At 40.6% G+C, this 20,724-nt stretch overlaps 1 protein-coding gene across 5 annotated transcripts in view; it reads right to left on the bottom strand.

Annotated features, from left to right (window-relative positions):
* epb41a (erythrocyte membrane protein band 4.1a) overlaps positions 1 to 20,724 on the bottom strand; it is a 100,990-nt gene that overhangs the window by 41,562 nt on the left and 38,704 nt on the right. Inside the window, exons 9-16 of one of the 5 annotated variants that reach the window (XM_042506789.1) lie at positions 19,534 to 19,686; positions 19,332 to 19,429; positions 19,021 to 19,196; positions 14,751 to 14,998; positions 13,327 to 13,401; positions 12,028 to 12,075; positions 9,682 to 9,744; positions 4,966 to 5,136 (exon numbers count right to left, since the gene is read on the bottom strand). In XM_042506789.1, coding sequence (XP_042362723.1) covers positions 4,966 to 5,136; positions 9,682 to 9,744; positions 12,028 to 12,075; positions 13,327 to 13,401; positions 14,751 to 14,998; positions 19,021 to 19,196; positions 19,332 to 19,429; positions 19,534 to 19,686 — 1,032 coding nt within the window. The remainder of the gene's footprint in view (positions 1 to 4,965; positions 5,137 to 9,681; positions 9,745 to 12,027; positions 12,076 to 13,326; positions 13,402 to 14,750; positions 14,999 to 19,020; positions 19,197 to 19,331; positions 19,430 to 19,533; positions 19,687 to 20,724) is intronic. The other 4 variants (XM_042506790.1, XM_042506791.1, XM_042506793.1 and 1 more) reach the window with 4 other exon arrangements.

Raw genomic sequence — 20,724 nt, 5'->3', positions numbered from 1 at the left:
CTTCAAGGTAGAGGGACACACCGGTACTTGGAGGAAGCAGATGGCAGAGGGCACCTTGCAGGATTAAATGTTCAGGGATCTCCCAATGTATTTGTCTTTTAAATGAAGGCCAGCCACAGCATGGTCAGAGCCATCACCAGCAGCCCTGACAGAAAGAAAGACATCCGGGACTGCCTGAGCCTGGCTGGGTTTAGCTCACATGGATTAACTGAGCTCCTCCCCTCATCCGGCACATTGATAGCCGCCATCAGAGTGTGAGCATGAGCTTGTTCCTCCTCTTCCATTTCATCTTCCTCCTCATCATCATCAACCCAATCAACTTCACTGTCCTCCTCTTCTTCCAGCAGGCAGCCATGTCCGTACAGCTGTGGTCCTACTTGTGCTGGGGACAAGCTATTCGCTCTTACCTTGTGTCCGAACAGAGACTGCCTCCCTCGCTGTGCTCAGTAGCGGCAGACGAAGAGAGACAGATAACAATGAACAGGCAAGTGGGATATGGTCAACTGATCGGAGAAGAAGGAGAGGGACAGAAGGATGAGAAAACAGAGGAAGGGGATGTTGGAGGGAGGGTGCAGGAAAGGGAGGGTATGTAGCATGGAGGAGACATGGTTTGGAAAGATGTCCACTGGAGCTTTAAAATTAGGTTGTTAGTGATGTTGTCTGACAGGGAAACATTAACATTAACAGACAATACACTTCTTAATGCACTTCCACTATCTATTGGCTTTGGAAAGCCAAGAGTAAACCGAGCTAGATTTACCCAAGTAAGCTCAAACTCTTATTATGACATGGTTAAGATGCTGAATGGCTTACTGTCATAGGAAACAATATAAAACTGGCTCTTACTTCTGTGTGATTACAACTAGGCTTGGGCGTTATCAGGGTATTACAGTGTACCAGAGTATTTAGAAATCATGTAGGCATGTTTTTCAACACAGTCATAAATACAGGCCCTCCACTTTCAATCAAACTCATTGTATTTGGCGCACAACACACACCACCAGAGCTCAGTCTCCAGTCTCTACTGGTGAACAGGCAGCGAGCTGTAAGACACTGCGACAACTTTGATTGAGCAAAACTGGCAGAGGCATTGGAAAGGCATTCTCTGGCAGCTAAAATGCTAGCTAGTGCTGACTATTTTGGCAGTGCAAAGTATTCTAAATGCCAAAGGAAGAAAGAAAACACCAGAAGAAATGCCTGGCATGTGCTAGCAAAACTCTAACATGTCACCTGAATTGCTTCATAATGTACCAACAGCCTGTCTTTGCATCTCAAATGGCAGGATCCATGGAGGAGTTTGCCATGGCACATTGTTTAGATAATTCTGCACTGCACACTGAGGATGTGGTATTGCATACAGGGCAGGATCTGTGTTTAGCCTGCAAAAATCTACCAGCTCAAATTGAATCTGGGAATTTTAAAGTAGTGGATGGTGATGCAATGGAGGCTATTTCTATTTTTTTTTCCATCTTATGTGTCATCATAATAATTTTGCATTCGGCAATAACAGGAAATTACTAAAATTGTGCCTCAGGGTTCAGCAAAAAAGTGCTGTTATGGCTAGATTTTTGAGTATTAAAAAGGAATATGGTTATTGTGCAGAGCCTTATGTCTGCGATAGAAACTGTGTCTTCAAGTTGTGGGTGGAGAAGAGTTGAGAGCCAGAGGGCAACACCGGCAGGTCGGAGGACTGAGATCCTCTCTGACCTTCAGAGTCATTGTCTGAACCTGCAGGGAAGGATGGCAGAGGCTGAGGGGATGAGGATGAAGTTGGTGGGGATTTGACCGGGGAAGCAGGTACAGACTTTTAAGGAGACGTGAAAGAAGATGAGAACAGATGTGGCACAGGTACAAGACAGAGTTACAGAACAACACATAAGACATTCAGGGAGGGACAGATACAGGGAGGATTGGAGGGTGAGACAGATGAGGAGGAAGGGAGGAGGGGGGGTCAGTCCTCTGGCTTCTAATCATTAGTGTGTAGCTTGTTTTCTTCTGCTCTTTCGCTCTGCAGTCTTTCGCTGGCCATTTCAGGCACGTGAATCATGCAAATACATTACCAGGATTAAGTCAGCCATGGGATCGACTGGCAGATCAAGTAAGATGACAAAGCTTGCAGCAGCCATTCATAGAGCAGAGGCAGTGGTGAGGGGACAGCAGTAAAGAGGGTTAAAGGGGAAGGGTTCCAGGACACCCGCAGAGGTGCCAGTATGCTTCAAACTAAGTGCTGAAAAGTGCTGAAACCTCCACTCCTACACTTTTCCCATGGGGTTTTTGTCCATCAAACAAATTTGGTATCTTTTCTATAACTGACAATAATGCCCACTTCACAATTTCACTTGGACAGGTGTGTGGAGGTGAGACAAGATGCAGGGTTTCAATTCCTCACAAGATGTTATTTTTCATTTTTCAAAAACCAAGTACAACCCAAAAACACCTTTGAGATTAGATTGTTTCAAACAACAACATTTGTATGTTTCATCATATTTCGTCCCTCTCTGTGGCTGTAGCCTCTACACCTTTAAATGTGAGAGTGTTTCCATTCAGAACAAGTATAAACACTTTTGCCTTTAGACATGTTCGGACAACACTTCATATAAACGTGTTGGTTTGAAGCATACTGAACCCTTTTAGTAGCAGCCAAGCACAGTCTGGTCAGGTCAGAGAGCTGCTTGCTAACAGCCGGCCTCGGCCGCAGCCAGGTGCCATTCTGTATATTGATCATAAAGACTGCACAGTGTTAATAAACAGCTATGTCAGGAAGCACCAGCTTCAAATACCTTTACCGCAGTCATGCCACCAATTATTCTGCACAGAAGTACAACTATGGACATCCTCCCTGTCACATATATACATGAACATGCCATCGTCACATCAGCAAATATTAAAAGAGTGTCTCAAATAGTGTCCCTCTGTGACTGCAGTCCCAGTCATGCTAAAGCAGTGGAATGATATGAAGGAAGCCAACAGCACCATTAAGTGAACGATCAGTGTACAATTCTAACTGCTATATTCTTCACGGACAACAACATGAGTTATGTTCAGTACTACCCATGTCCTGCCCATAATATTTATCCATGCAAGTTTGTACATATTAACATTTGAAATATTGGGAACATACAGAGTGAGTCCTGAACACTGATAGGGCTGATGACTAACCATACAGAGCAAGCAGCTGCCCCCAGCGCCATGAAGGCTGAAGATTGTCTCTGTGGTGATTATTGTGTGGTTGTTTGATGACTTTAATGAGACTGGTAATATGAACTTCTAAAACACAACAAAAACAGGTGTTGACCTGATTTTTTACACAAATTTAGAGGTCAACATCTATTTTGGTGGTGCATTGATATGAACAGATGATCCTTTTCACAAAACATTTGGATTTTATTTGAATTTATGGTATTTGAGCCATGTAGGTGAAGCCAAATTGACTTGTTAAGGGGGTTTGATCCAAAACTTCTTACTGACTCACAGCAGGGATGCACGATATTGGATTTATGCTGATATTTGATATGCCAATATTTTCTGACTCATTTTGGCAGATTTCCGATGCAGAAATAAATATATGAACTATTGTTTTTCCCCATAATCACATAGAACATCAAGTCTTCTCTGAAGGGGAAGTAAAATATTACATGTGATGGCCCTCTGGTAGCAGATGGAAACATAAAATTAAATGCTTTCACAATGTACTCATTCCTTGGGCAAACAAAAAAGTTACTTTAACCATGGTTGCATGTAATACATGACTTATTTATTCTAATGTGAGAAATTTGAAACAAAACTGTGAAATTCCCCCTACTTTAATAGGCTTTGATGATGCTTTCTCTAAGACAGTCCGGGCGAGAGTGAAAACCAGGGACAATTTCACCTATTTCAACTAATAGTCATCTTAATGGCCTGTATCGGCAGGAAATTTTGTTTCGAGCCAATGTCAATATTTTGTTTATGGAGCAGTTGTATCTACAGATACTGATGATGTGATGATGTGCCGACATTATCGTGCATCCCTCACTCACAATAAAGCTATACAGGGCAGTGTCCAGCTGAGGAAATACTGGTTTGGATCCTGGGGCAGGGGGGATTTGATGATAGCTCTGCCAAAGCAACTGCTGAATGATTGTAATTAGAGCCCGACCGATTTATCGGCTGATATGAGCCTCTCACAGACATATCGGAGCATATCTGTATCTGCGTATATTTTTTTCTGATATGCGCTGGAAGAAAACTTTTTTTACAGACCATATGCAGAAAACAATGCTAAGGTGGTTTAGAAATGGTTTCAATAAGGCCATATAGTTTGTCCAGCAGAGTGCACTCCAACTCTATTGTTTACACTAGTCTCAGCACTCTGAAGCACATGTAACAGAGAGCGTCACAGTGGAGCAGATGGTCGGGCAAAGACAGTCAAAGGTGTCTTCACGGTAAGCCACATTGCAATGCATAATGTTAGGTCAATAAACAATGGCCCCATCATTTTGCAAACGAACAACATGATCTAAGGTCACAGGGTGACGGGAGGAGAGGACTACCAATGAGCTGACTTTATCGCTATTTAGCGGCTTCTCAGATCTTCTCAGTGACGTTATATTTAAAAGGTACCAAGAGACACATTTAGATTTTTTTTAGATCATCAGGGACCAAGGAGTAAATACACTGTCATTTATTCCTATATTCGCTGTTCTCTGTAACCGCAGAGCACCATCAAGAGCTGTCAGGCCAGCATCTCCCCACTCTTCTCCTGTGCCAGGTGTGTGTGTGCATGCGCAGCACACAGATAAGTCAGGGCTGTGTGTAACCGAGGACTGAAAGCTGTAAGCATGGCTGGTCACTCGAAAAAACAAACCTTTAACAACTGGGAAGTTTTACACGGACAGTGTCTGTGTGGGTGATCTGACACTTACTATTATCAGAGTTATCAGTTATGCAGTGTACTGTGTGTCTTCCCCAGGATGCTGGACTCACCGCTGGCTGCAGCTGGCCATTGATGCTCGCTGTGCGGAAAGGCGAGTTGGTGGACAGGCGCTTGTCCCACTCGCTGGGCCGAGGCTCCGGTACAGACTCCATAAAACTCCTTTTCAGCTCACTGATACTCGTGTGGTGGCGCATGATCTCAGTCTGGGTCTTGTCCAGGTCCTTCAACAAGAATGTCAAAGTCAGAACAGGTAGGTGGAAAGGAATCAATAGCAGAGATAGGACAACAGAAAATGATTGAAGTTATGAAAGAAAGGAAGAGGGAAAAGTAAGTAAAAAAAAATATGACTGTGTAGAAAATAAATATATAGGCTCGGTGGGTGAAGAAATGTGACAAACAGCCAAAAATAATGAATCACCAGACTGAATAAATACGAAAGGACAATCTGCCTCTCTTTTTTATTGTGCTGACAAATCGTTCCTTAATGCAAAAGGGCTCTGTGTTATTTCAGAGCATGTCAGTAGTTGGACAGTCTGCCTATTCTCAATGACATGCTGAGGTCACAGAAGAAGATATTTTTCAGACAAACCAGACACCAGACTGCACTGGGAGGAGTCATCATCTGTCTGTTGTGATCTGTGATTCATATCTGAGGCCAGCAGCAGCCCATGAGATTTAAACTTTACAGTCATTTCTAAATGTCCCTTGTGTGGGTCATGATAACAGAAATAAAGTAGTGGAGGAGCTGAGGATGTAGGAATTAGAGTTTACTGAGGCCCTTCACTGGCTCACACCTTCTGGCTCTCATCAATAACAGCAGGAGGACAGTAAATACAGCAGGTGTGGTGTTTCTCTAAAAAACCTCAATATGATGAGCAGGTCTGACATAACCAAAGTAAGGAAGGTCAACCCTGGGCTTGTAGTAACCCTTGTAGTTTGTACACTAAATACTGCAAACTCACCAACATTTCAGAAAATTAAGAACCAAAGAGAACATTGTAAGCATTTTTTCCTGCTGTTTTTAAGCTCAACATTGAACTACTGACATTTTGTTCAGGCTATACAGTCTTTTTTTGGACAACCAAGTTTTAGGCGCACAGTCATTGTTTTTGTATGATGGGTGTTATGTTGCATCATGTGATCTCTTTATAGTAAGTCAGCCTGTTCTCATCCAATTTATAAAATAGAGGCACTTTGACAGTGCTTTTGGTGTGACCTCACAATGGCAAAAGCTACCTTTTGCATGAAACTCCGCTGGATGGCATCAGGTGAGAATACAGCCAGACAGAATCAGTTGTAGTGTTATTATAAGCTGGCAGATAGCCAGCTGGCACCTGCCTCGTCTGCATGATACATGCACGGGCGGTGTCACCTGAGAATACAGCCGGACAAAACCTGTCACTTCCGCATGAAATGTGCCAGGACAGCATCAGGTTGAAATGCTGCCGATAATGGCGTAATACAAGGACAGCGAGAGGCAGAGGATGGATCCGACAAACTCCAGAGTAAGATACAGGAGTCTGTTGTTCACTTCCATCTAAATATGATTGTTTTTTTTCCTACACCTTACCATGTTCCTCCATTCCCTAAACCTAACTGTCTGTGGCAGTGTGTGCATTCGTTGATATAGTAGTATTGGTAACCACATGCAACATAATCACATGCAGCAGCATCCCACCATGTGCATTTGTTGACACCATGATGGAGGCATCCCAGAATGTATCAAGCAGACACAGGATACCTAGTGCATAATATGTAGATGCGCATGGCCAGTGCAAAGCAGCAACATGTGACACCTTGGGATGAGAACATGTTGCAGTGTAAGCAGAGCTGTCATTTCATTTAGATTTTCTACCTTTATATTATCACACTGATGATGTCCTGGCCGAGACCTTGAAGCTAAAACGTTGGACATTTGCAGTATTCGGTATTCAAACTTTCTCTTTTTTCTTCATGGAGTTATATCTGTGAATGTATTCTTCTGCTTTCCTTAATGATCAATCACCTGAACAATAATACTCTGCTTGTAATATTTAAACTGGAGTCAGGGCGAAGCTAAACACTTCCTGAAGCTCCTGCAGATACAGTGTCTCTGTACTGGACACAGAGATGAAACTGATGTGCTCCTCAGGGTCTGATTCCATAGGGAATAGCAGTGTGACAGTGGCCACCAAGTAGTGCTTAAACCACTGCAATGACCGTTTTACAGGTGGTAGGCAGGCTGAAGTTGGGAAGCAAACACATACAGTGCAGACACATGAAGAGGGGGCTGACACATCACCACAGCAGCAGGCGGAAACCAGAGCCCAGCTGTTATTGAGCTGGAAAAACCCAAAATATGAGCGCAAACAGGTACAGAGACCCTGTAAAGCTGCAGATTGCTATCAATAATCACTCCTGTGGGTTTGTCACATTGTGTGACCCATCTCACTTAAAGTAGCCCTTTGTTTCAAAGGCATTATGAAATATATTTAATAATGCAGCTTTAAATGGGAAACGGACCAATAACATTAATAATGGCATGTCATCCCTCTCCTCTGAAATGATGTAACCCAGCACATAACGGCATAGCATCAGCCGTCATGGCCACACAGGCTCACAGACACACAGTAAATACAGTCCAAGCATTCCAAGGGAGTTAGGTTCATGTAGGAAATTAATCTAATGAAAATAGAGTGAAAGTCCTCATTAACCATGAGCACCAATGAGAAGTCCAGAATCTGTTGGTGACATCATTGAGACATACATGACTGGGAAAGAACATAATAAGTATTTTCTTTTCAAATCTTGTCTGTGAGTAGAGCCTTCTCAGGGCAGACATGTTGACCTGTCAAAGCAGGAAAATAAATGTTTGCTGCATTCCATTTAGATGAGCCAGTTCCAGGGAGTTGATATCATACATGCTCACTCACTCACATGGCTTATCAAGACACTTAATGGAATGGAGCCATTGGTAATGTTGGTTGTACCTGTGCTGTTGCTGCTTTGACATTTAAGATATCTGAAAGAATCCAAAGGATTCGTGGCAAAACAAAAAGTTCTTAATCCCAACTCCTCCAGCTTGGTCACCGTCCCAATGCTTTAAACTATGACGCTTTACCTACCCTCTAGCATCAGTTTTGGACACTCAAGGACAGTGTGTCAATTTATGCTTGTACATGCATAGTGTCTTTTTAAAACAAACTCCAATGTTCACAAAACTACATCAGGTTAAGGCCCAAAAACAACTTGGTTTGGTTTAGATCATGGTTTTAGTTAAAATAATGATGATTGTTGGATAAGTTTAGTGAATTAATGAATGGCTATGTCAAGTAACATGTCATGTAACATTAGCTACAAAAACACACCAAAAATATGGGATATGAACACCGGTCTGCTGAGTATGGTGGCTAAGAGATGGTGTGAGGAGGCAGCAGACCCTCAGACAGGAGATCACAAAAAGGACTGAAACTCCATTGAACTGTTTTAGGGCTGCTGTCTAGTTTATCAGTGAGGTGAAGTTTTAAGGTGTTTGATTAGGTCCAACTAAATGTTGAGATGTCGAGAGCTAAACTGAAGTAAAGTTGATATCTTAACAGAAGAGGCGTTTGTTTGCCTCAACATCAGAAAAAAACAGGGAGGCTTTTTACTACAACATGAATATACTTACGCAAACAGGAAAAATACAAAATAACACACTGACTAAAGAGAGAGAAGAGAGGTGATGAATCGCAGGTTGTAGTAGTGTGTAAGTAGCGTAGCTGTTTTACAGTGACGCAGTACTGCGGTGCGGTTATGAAACCTGGCATTTTCACATTAGCTTGGAAAAAAACATTAGCATTGGTGTTTCATATGTTTTTCATTCCATATATCAGTTACTCCTCGTCCTTATACCGACTAGTGTTACCAGCAGACATTTGTTGGTCCATCTGTTGGTCTTTTTGTATGCAAGATCATGTGATCTAGAGAGTTAAAATACAAAAAGAAATCTGGAGTGCTTTGTGTTAAGTACACACAGGTTAAACACATTGGATGCAGACTTGAAGTGAACTTCGGAGGGGTCCGAATTCACATATACCCAAAAAGAGCTGAGTCATCACTCTGAAAGGACTAAGTATGAGGACAGCCTAAAAGACAAGGGTATTTAGCAGGCAGGGAGGGGTTGTGCAGACATTTTCATCTCTAAACTCTGTCACCCTGACTGATGATGAGCAGTAGTTGCTTAAACTTTTTATCCATTTTTCAACATGAACACACATTTTTTTTAAATACATATGTTTGAAACATAACAAGGCTTTTTTAAATATCATCCAAATGAATGGAGTGCATTGGATTCTCCTGGAGATCCACATCCATACAGACTTGAAAACAGGTGTATCCACTATATCTTTGAACTTAAACAGCAATTGCACTGATTATGGTATCTTCATCCCTCAGACACTTTCAGCTGCATGTTGTTGTTTTTTTCGGCACCAACCAACGACCAAGCTGGAGCACCAGTTTGAACTTTAACTTATGTTAAAAAAGAGATCTTTCCCAATCATATATTTCATAAAATGAAAACATGAAATGACAAAGACAATGTTTAAGTGAAGTGAAGCTACTTGCATGAGAATCAGAGAGGATAATAGTGCATGCCAAGCCTTTAGGGTTAAGCTGAAAACAAGTGAAGAGATGAAAAGAAACAGAGGTGTCAAAGCAAAAAGAAAATCAACAATGCTCATGCAGGCGGAAAAAACATGACGGCAAGCAGCCACAACACATATCTGAAGACTGAAGATACAAACCTCCAACATTAAATTGCTATGTCTGATATAAATAGTTTCACCCTCAAGTTCCTTTGCTCTTTTCTGTTGAAAATGAGGAAAAGGGAAGAGGTGGTTGGAAGTAATGCAATTAATTTAAACATCTTAATATTTGATTTGCAGTGCAGCACTGACCAAGGCCATGACATCAATCACAACAAATCAAAGAGGTATGGGGTGCAGTTCCCAGTGTGCCTTGCTCAGTGGGTAAATGTGATGAATTCAGCAACACACACAGCAGTCGGGTGTATGAGAAACCAGACAGATACACACTTGCTCATGTGAGTGTAAAGTCTCATGCTACACATGCAAAGACTGCTGCAGTGCAATATATAGGACCAAGAGCAAAGCTGTGTGTTGACTGGCTGTCACTTCAGAAATGTCCATATTAAAAAAAAAAAAATCACATTAACTTGTCACTATTTTTACATTTCAGTGTATTGGTCTGATGAATATTACCAGCCAGTTTAAACCTGCAAATCATATTTTTTAAGCTGATATGGTGTGTTAAACAGTCTATTACACTTTAGCAGTAACAGAGCAACATTAGCATGCATTTGGTGTTGTGCTTCTTGGAAACTGAATGTTGAATCTTTTAGCTTTAGTTGCTGAATGTATCAGGTGTGATGTATCCATTCTATCAAACCATGGAGAAATGTGGCTATTGTGACAAATAAAATCTGACATTTCAAAAGCAAAGTTGTAACATGTTGGGGAAAAGGTTATAATGTGAAAAGAATTTATTCAAAATCTTATGAAGAAAAAAGATGAAATATTATGAGGTAAATAATGGAATTTATTATAAACTTTCAAGAGTAGGACTTTGTATGTTATGCTATGATTGGGTACACTGAGTTGCATGTGCATGCTTTAGCCATTCCTGACTGTGTATTTGTACTATTGCTAGTTTTACACATAATGTTTGCCCCTCTGCTCAGTGTCTCCCACCTGGAACATTGTCAAGTGACATGAGTGCCTCAGGTGAGTTAAGTCGTCAAAACATCAGCAGGGCAATGAGGGCATTAATGTTTACTCAATGCACCACTACTGTGTGGACGTGTGGACGTGTGGACGTACTGAGTTGAAATCCTTTTTTGATGTCATGGACATGGCTTTTATTGTGTCTTTCTTTGGATCAGTTGTCTGGACAAAACCAAGTCCAGTATGCATCAGGCATGACTGGCAGACTGCTGCATAACTCAAATAGGATATTAATGGTTTAATTTTATTTTGGTATCCTAAAATATATGGTTATAAAAGCTTAATGGGGACATTACATCATTTATCATATTTCCAATGTGACACATAGCACATGAAATAAACATATTATGTTTTTATTTTTGCATAAAATTAGGACCTCATTCTTTTTTTGTTGTTGTTGTTGTACTCTTAGAGTTGTATCTAAAAATATAAATAACTAAATATAGTTTTTCCTTGAGATTACAATTGCATTCTTAAACACTCTTTTCTGTTTGTCCTTGACCGCAGTGGCCCTAATACACGCCGCCATATAGCATTAACAACTTCAACTGTCAAATGTCCCACTTGGTGTTTTTAGATCAAGAATTTTTAAAAAGCGAAAGAATCTACATTTATCTCTGTATTAATCAATGCTATGGTTTACATAAAACAAAAAATAATATTAATATACTAACCAGATTTGTTTGCTCTTATATAACTATCAAATATGTTTAGTCTGTGTCATGTTGTATCTGCTTCTAGCCTGACTGATGAGATAAGTAGATCAAATATTGGCTTTATCATTATTATTATTTTTAAATCCAATTGTGGTTCTGTTCCTACAAAGCTACAAACTGTTTAACACATACAAAGCTGCTGCAAAACCATCATTCTGGTCACAATAATCACAGAAACATCTGCAAAATCCTGGACTTACTGAATCAATCAGCAAAAAGGGTCTTTTCTTTAACAGATGTGAACATGTGAGTATGTGTATTAAAGGTCTCCTCTTACAGATGTTATTTTATAAACATTATATCTGCCTGTTTGCCTCTGGACAAGAAGAAACCACATTTCATGCAAGAAAAATTGCGAGGAAGGACAGTGACTAAATCAGAGCTTTCACAATGAATTGATTTCTCCTCAGCCCCGGTTCTTGTACAGCTGAAAGCATGTGTACAAGCCTTCACACAAACACACACAGCCAAAAATCATAAAGCAACCAGGAGCTGAAAGCACGGTGTCTCTGCAGTGGAAAGCAGCAGTGTCAGAAAACAGAAAATCAAATTCAAAGTCTTCCTCATGTGTAACTGATGAAAGGATGAGGATGGTCAGTCAGCAGGAACATCAGCTCAGGAGCATGCTAACCTTCCTCACTCGCACCATCTCCGTCTTTGTTTTGTCCTGAGGAGAGTGCTGCGCCGCCGTCACAGGAAAGACACAGTTACTTTTAATGTCCTGCTTCACTCACACTCAGCACAAACCAGTTATAATACAGTAAGAAAAATACATGTGTTACTAGGAACAAATGATGGAACATTTAGACAACCCATCTCAACTACACTGAAAATAAATAGCTCACTACTTCTGATTTATTCATAAACTAATACGCGTGCAAAAATATCAAATTGAAAAATATTGTCAAATTGAAGCCAGTATTAAAATGATGGTCAGGAGGCCAGCATGAACAAATAAAGACAGGGTCCTGAGAATCAAAAATAAGCCTTTATATTCACTATGATATCTTGTGGCTCATTTATCATAATTTATGCCTGATTGATTTTTATATCAATCTGGCATATCTATCTTTAAGGAAAAACTGTTCAAATTCACAAATGAATTTCAGTCATTTCCACTTATCCATTTTTTTTTTTTGTTCAGCTTCTGTCATTTCTTTTTATTAGTGCTCCTGTCAATAAAATTCATCACTTCAAGCAGATCATTTACATTAAAAGCTTTCTAAGAAATGACAGCAGGTTACATGATACTACCACGAGACAGAACAATCTGAAAATTGGTCAGCCATCACAGATGTTGCCATACTGCTTATTTTATATACTGCTTATATTTTACAATAGCATTCCCTGTATTATCTGTAGGCCATTGTTGGCAATAGTGCCAATAGACTAATGCTCACGACAGCTTTCTAGCTATACCGGATTTTTATGATTTTACATTAATTTGCTCTGCTCCAATAAATTGTATTAAATAAGAATATGTTGATGATGTTGCGATATACAGTTTCATTTATCATGATGTAAGATTTTTATCTAAATTGTTGATCCTATTAGGCAAAGGAGAGATTCTAAACTTTGAGTAACAGGAAGTCTATTAATGTGAAAAATCTGTTTCAAAGGTGTTGAATTTCACTGAGGGCTCAACTGTGTTTTAAATCAGAGCAACTGGAGGTTAGTGGTGAGACTGACATGACTGTTGTACTGATGGATCCCCTGCTGTGGAGTTGTACATCATACTGAAAGTAAAGCATGTGTGCAGGTAGACCTGCTATGGAGGAAGTGCTGAAAAATGGGCAGATTGGTGTATGCTGTTTTGCACCCCTGTTTAGCCAAATGTTCTTAAGCAACATCATTGTAGCTTACAGATATGCAGTATATACATACATACATACGTACATACACAGTCATTTCATGCATCAGGCAAACAAACCTGGCTTTTTTTCTCTCTTTCCCCATTGGCGGTGGTTACAGAGGGGGAATGCCTCCGCTCTCTCCTGGCCACTGTCTAGTAGCACAGACAAAGCTCACACATCAGGATAAATGCGAGCACAACCAGGGCTAAAACATTCCACAAAACAACTCTGTGTCCAAAAAGAGCTCAAAAATGAAAACTTAAAACTGCTGGCAGACATTTAGAGCGATAGTTCAACATTGGTTTTGCGAAGACAGAAATTAAGCGCATATATCAAAAAATTCGAAATTAACTTCTATGATCAGCCACAAGCTTTTACCTGCCACAAAGTAGGGTTTGGCAGATTATTGGCCTGGCCAATTATTGGGGCCGATATTTGGTATTTTTCTGGTTATCTGTATCAGTATTTTGTTTTAATGATCACCGATAAAATAAATTCAATAAAAAGTGCAAAGAAAGTGTCAGCATGGGAGAAACTTTTACTTTGTAAAACCTCAGGACGTTGATTTTATTTATTAATTTTTTAATTTAAATTTTCACTTGACTTTATTTAAAAAAAGGTTGCTGGGAACTTGCTGTATGATGTTGAAAGTTTGAGTTTTGATGAAACATTTTCGAAAGGCATTTAAACAAAGTTTTGTGTTGGAGTTTGTTATATTCAAAATTCTACATATTTAATAGAGTGAATAGAGTTAATAGAGTTTCAATTTTATTGTAAATGCATATTGTTTCCAAATATCGGTTATCAGTCTCATTAACTACTAATAATTGGTATCACTATCGGTCCTGAAAAAACATCGGTCAACCCCTACTACAAAAAGAGAATACACATCTGTAGCCATGTATCCATCTGAGTGTCTGTAAGCTTCCATAGATGTACAGTCTGTGTCTAATATTACTCCATTCAGTGCACCTCTGTTCTGTCATTTCTCATTGTAAACTAATTGTATCACTGCATTTACATTTAGCCTTTGAGTCTAGTCAATTAATGTCCTGATAAGTAAGTATTTGTAATATTCAGTTTGTAGTACATGATGACATTTTGGGGGGTCCTCCCTGAGTAAAAATGATTTTCAGAGACTTTGTTTCCTGCTTTCTGCTGACTTTTACAAAATTAATATAGAAGAAAAAAATGAATTACTGCCTTACAGTTGTATTCCTCTTTGGCATGGTCAAGTTGCAGTTACAGATTACATCTGTGTCTGTAAAAACATGGATGCTTCACACACATCTTCCCCTGGCAGCACAGAAGATCTCTACAATCAGCACAGTTTGTGCAGATGCATAACAAATACACTGCATTTACAAAGGGGCCAGGTACGCTCTCTAAATATTACAGTAACCTCTCTGATTCTAGGTGCCCTTTACTCCCTGTGAGTGAACAGAGTGAAAGCTTGATGCTACCTACAACACATGCTGAGGTAAAGGAATGTGTCTACTACCTTGATTTGTGGAGTCGACTCTGGTCTGGGGCTGTGGCTCTTGGTGTGTTCACCCGGCTGACTCTCTGCCTTTACCTCTGCCTTCTTGTCTGACGAGCGGTGGCCTTTGAGAGCGGATCTGTCATGGTGGTTAAAGCGAGCCAAGGAGGGTAGTAGCGGGGACGGGGTTGCCTCCCCAGGAGACACCGGTGACATAACGGGGGCGCTGACCGGGCGAGTGGATTTGTTGTCGGGAGTAGATGCCATGGCTGAAGTGGACACAGAGGAGAGACAGTGGCCTCACTTTAAAAACAAAACAAAAGTAAACTCATGTATTAATGTGGCATCTGCAGCTTTCAGGAGTGTGAAAGTCTTTTTTAAAACAACCTTCATGTTATCTAAATGTTAAAGTCAACTACAATTACTGCCTCATGGATGTATACCTCCTTGCACTGTCAAGCTTCTTATACAGTTTACATCAATGTCAGTTAGAACACAGATGCTTCACAAACATCTCCCCCCGGCAGCACACAAGATCTCTACAATCAGCAGAGTCTGTTGGTGTGAAATTTTGTGATAATTAGCTTAAAAATTCTTGAATTATAGCCAAAAGCACGTTTTGTTTGCACGTTTGTTTGCACGTTTGTCATTTGTGCTAGATTTGAAGAAATTCCCTCAAGGTGTTTTTGAGATATTGTGTCCACAAAAATGTGACAGAAAAAGGTCATATTGACCTTGACCCACAAGTGAATGTTTTTACCAAATTTGAATAAATTCCCTATGCGCGTTTTTGAGATATCGCATTCTTCAACATGAGACGGACTGGAAATTATAATGCCTGCAGATACAGGTATTGTTGCCGTGGATGTATCAAAGGTTTAACTCTTTTTTCTTTTTTAACTTAGGGACTGTTTTTTATTTATTAACAGGACCCACAGGTTGGAAGACATTTTTTCTTTAAAAGTCATCAAAATAGGAAAATAACAAGAAGAATAAAAAAAAAGCAAGACAAACAAGACAGGACACAACAACTGAGGCAGGGCTACAAACATTAGGAGACATAAAGTCATGAAAAAAAAAAACAAACTAGTGAGTGTGAGTATTAGTGTGTGTTATAACTTATGAGCAGCAAATAAAGAAGGTTATAATAATAATAATAATAAATAATAATAATAATAATATAATAATAATAATAATAATAATAATAATAATAAGAAGAAGAAGAAGAAGAAAGAAGAAGAAGAAGAAGAAGAAGAAGAAGAAGAAGAAGAAGAAGAAAGAAGAAGAAGAAGAAGAGAAGAAGAAGAAGAAGAAGAAGAAGAAGAAGAAGAAGAAAAATAATAATGATGATCATTGTTGCTCTCATCATCAGTTAAAATAAAATTGGGGGGCATTAATTTGGGTCTTCGATCCCACCACGGCCACCATGCAGGACGACCCACAGCCGCAGCCAGTAGATACCAGAGGAGGGAGCCACAGGGCACAGCCACCCCCAGTCCTCGGCCAACCACCCAGGCCACTCAGGAGTTTTTCCTTAGACAATGTGAAGGTCTAAGGGCAGAAGGATGTCGTATGCTGTAAAGCCCTCTGAGGCAAACTGTGTTTTGTGATAAAGGGCTTTATAAATAAAATTGAACTGAATTGAATATACATACATACATACATACATACATACACACAAACATATTTCCTTTTTCGCAATAGATATGTGGGCCTATGTCTAAATGTGTGGTGCAATGCAGTGCAAACTAGTCCCATGGCCAGCCCCTACATGCATAACCACTTGCCCTATTCTTATGTGGGTTTTCTTTTCTTTGTTTGTTGTTTTTCCTTCTTTCCTAATAGATACATAGGTCTATGTCTAAATGTGTGGTATAAAAAAAAAAGTGGTCAAATGTAGTGCAAGCCAGCCCTACAGCTGGCTCTGCACACATGCCCACTTGTTCTAGTCTTGTGTTGTTTTTTTGCGTTTGTTTGTTGTCGTTTTTTGTTTTGTTTGTTTTTTTTCTTCCCTTCTTCCCTTCCCCTGGGGTGTGCAACACGGAACCAGTCCAGTGCATAAAACCGGGGCAGAGAGAGACACGAGCACAGGGCCCACGCAGTCAGCCCGTCCACCACCCAAATTGCCCTGCAGAGGGCGGGCCTGGCCCACCCTAGACCACCAGGGATCCAAGGCGGAGCCTATATAATGGCAGTAATAATTATATAAATAATTAAATAATTACTATGAGGGATGAGTAATAATAATAACAATAAACTAATATTTATAGGCTATACAAAAGCATATATGTATATTTTTTCTCCTCCTCTCTGTCTTAGCTTCACTATAATTATATTATTATGAATAATAGTTATGTCAATAACAATCAGAATATTACTATAATAATAATAATAAAAATAGCAATAATAAAAATGACAGCAAAGGTAATGAGGACAGCAGAAATACTAATACTAAATACTTGTTTTGTTCAGGTTTATGTTGGCGATATCGCCTGGCACACAGAGCGATGGGGACAGTGGGATGCGGTGATGATAGTGATTCTGTGATAGTGATTCTTTTCCCAAAAATGTTTGACTGGTGTACAATTCCAGATGGTGTGAATGTAATTGTCTGGGCTGTTTTGTGTGCAGTGTGCATTTTTCTGGTGCAAATCAAATTCTGGACTTTTTCTGACCCGTGTAGTGATATCTGTGGAGCATTTTGTATTATATGAGTTGTATGTTTTTAGCATTTTTAGTCATGAAATAGATGTTTTTACATATTTGTTTTCAGAAGACAGCATCAAGAGTGATCATAAGATCCGACCGCCATTTTACAAACGGAATGGAAATTGTTTGATCTGACTGTGATATTAATCTATACATTTTGGAGAGCTATTTACTTCGGGAGGTGAGGACGTTAAGTAGATCAGATGATGAGGTGGGAAGATCGAGGTCTGAGGTTATAATGTTGGATTTGGATTGGATGCATGATTTAAATTGTAAATATTCAAGGAATTGATTACTCCTGATGCTGTACTTCTGGACCAGGTAGGAAAATGAAACCAATGTGTTATTATGGAAGATGTACTTGAGGTGCATGATGCTTTTTTCTGACCAAGCGCGAAAGTTGAGTGGTTTCTTATTACTGAGAAATTCCGGGTTATTCCAAGTCGGGGTGTTCAGTGCAAAGGGGAATATGAGGTGTGTGGGCTGCCACATCCCAGCTAATGCTATGTAGCGGAAGGATGGATGTTTTGTTCCAGTTAATTGAGTAATCAGAAATGTTAGAAAATTACTCTTGCTCTTAACTTAAACACCAAATGTGACATTGTGTTGCACAACCAAGTGGCTTGGACAGTGGACAGGAACATCTGTGGTCTATGTCCACATTTCCTCATCCAGTGTTGAAGCTGCTGAATTAGTGGTTTGCTCAGGCTGGAGTTAGGTAGATCCTCTGTAGGGTCTCTGAAGAGTTTGTGATGTTCACCATGCCTTATCCTGAAGGCAGATAAATGGGATTATAAATATGTTGCTTCTTCCAATAGCTGCTCCCCTCCAGCTGGATTTTGTTCAGGTCTATCTGCATGCCACGCTGTGTACAGGCTTGCACAGGTCGAGGGAGTCGACCTACACAAGCTGCTCAGTGTATTGGAAGCTGTGGATATCAGTTTCAGAGCCAGAAGGATACATCCTGAGCCAGGGCACGCACAGGGGACCTGGCTTTAAGCACCACAATGAAAACTAGAAAATGCCTTTCCTACAGGACAGCTAATATGAATCAAACTGCTTCAAAAAGGGCTGAAGTTGAAACACTGACCATGCAAGGTGTGTGGACATGTGCTCTAACCAGTCTGCCACTGAGCATCACTGTATTCTGCTGCTGCTGTATAACTTTTGTCTTTAAACCCTTCCACGTCACAGAGAGATGCTTATCACCTGCAACAAACACTCTAGAGGAACACATAATAAACGTGGCAGCCATGAAGTGTAGTTAAAAAGAAGAACACAAGTTGGGGCAGCTGTGGCTCAGAGGAAGAGTGGGTCATCCTCCAATCAGAGGGTAGCAGTTCGATCCACTGCTCCTCCAGTGTACATGTCCAAGAATCCTTTGGCAATATACTGAACTCCTGATGGCTGTTCCATCAGTGTGTGAGTGAATGGTTAAAAACTGAGTAACAGGTGGCACCTTATACAGTATGCTAGCCTTTGCCACCAGTGTGTGAATGTGTGTGTGAATGGGTGAATGTGACTTGTAGTGTGAAAGCCCTTTGAAACAGCACAAAAAGCAGGTGGAAGAGGAAGAACGTACCTCCATCTAGGCTGCGTGAGTTTCTCTTGCTGGACGAGCGCTGGAACAAAGGAGCTGGTCTGTCGATCAGAGAGCTGGCCTGTCTGGTCTGAGCCTGAGTCCGACCACTGTAGCGAAACTTAGAGCCCAACGCCAGGAACTTCCTGGGAGTGGTGGCCATCTCAGTAGAGGTCAGCCTGCAGACAAACATCACTGATACTGATTTTCTGTTCTGACTCTGGGTCAGGCAGTGAGCAGAATGTCCACATGTCCTTTAACAAAAACCCTGTGCAGCCATGTGATGGACTAACTTCAAGAATACAAACCCCTACCTGAAGAAGGTGTGATGTTCTACACACACTTTCCACAGCTTCTTGGCTGCCTTGTAGTTGGGTAGTTTGAAGCCGATAGCACTCTCATACTGTTCCACCTATTCAAACAAGAAACACAAAGACAGGACTGGAGAAATAAGCACCATGGTTTTATTCATGGTTCAGGTGGGCGAAAATTAGTTGGTACAAAAACCTTGTGTACCTCAGATGGTCTTATCTTGATAAAGAAGCTGCTGCGTTTGTATGACACCTTGAGGACTTTGGGCCAGGGGAAACGGTTGATCCTAAGTTTGTCTTTGTAAACCATCAGACCGCTGGAGCAAACCCCCAGCATGATGTCCACACCGTCCAGATCCTTACAGAGACACCCAGAGAGACAGAGAGAGATCCATTGACTGACAACAGGACATGCAGACTTCAGAAAACTGAGACCTTTTAAGGGAATCTGAAATTACCAAAAAGATGAGGAAAGACTTTAAATGGGTGACAGATTAAAGAAGTATGAAAAGATGTGTTGTATTGTATTTTTAAAAATATCTGTGTTCATATAACATTGTGAGAACGATCCTCGTGTACACAGATCAGCAAAAACAACCTAAAATGCTGTAGTATGCATGCCAGGAACTTTATAATGGCACACCATAGAAGAAGACCACATGCACAGAAAGGCGTTCTTCTACAGAGCAGCAAGCATAAACAAACAAGTATACAATGGCAAACACACAGTGGTGGTGCATCAAATTGGCACTTTGCTGGAGGAGCGTCAATAACCTCAGTAGATTCAGCAGCACAAACACACCTCGGTAGTCTGCCATTATTGCTCTTGCTGTCCTCCTACTTACACTTGGGCTGTTTGTTTGAAACGTAATGTGCATGCCTGAAGTGCAGCCTTGACGTCACTGTTCTCACAGGATCAGCGCATTGCCAGTTTACACGTCAACAGAAGGGGTGACGATTTCAAAAAATTACACTCTGGAAGTCCATTTCAAAAGTTTCCATTTTAGGCCCCCAAAACGCCCAAAAGTTTAACATTTCATGCAAGAGCCATTGCCATGTAACAGCCCCTTAATGTGTGCTCTGTGTCTCAGTTAACACGTGCCAAATTAAGTATCACCTAGCAGCGCAGGTTCCACTGCTCTCAAGGGAGTTTCTCACAGCTGATACGGAAACTGTCAGTCCAACCAACTCAACAAAAACTGAAACCTTCAGGTCCAACAGACTGCTGCAGTGTGCTTGTGGTGTAACAGCAAAGCACAGCAACCACTGTTTGTGACAGAAGGCCTAAATGTGGGTTTAGGGTACTTTCACATCCAACTCATCAGCTTTGATTCAAAGACATTGGTGTTTGGTGTAAGCCTATCTGTTCCTGTCTGTTTAAAGCTGTCCTTCAAAC

Source organism: Plectropomus leopardus, chromosome 18 (assembly GCF_008729295.1).
Source record: "Plectropomus leopardus isolate mb chromosome 18, YSFRI_Pleo_2.0, whole genome shotgun sequence".
In the NCBI taxonomy this organism is placed as follows: Eukaryota; Metazoa; Chordata; class Actinopteri; order Perciformes; family Serranidae; genus Plectropomus; species Plectropomus leopardus.
The sequence above is the reverse complement of the archived record's forward strand: the minus strand, read 5'-3'. Positions and strand labels throughout refer to the sequence as shown.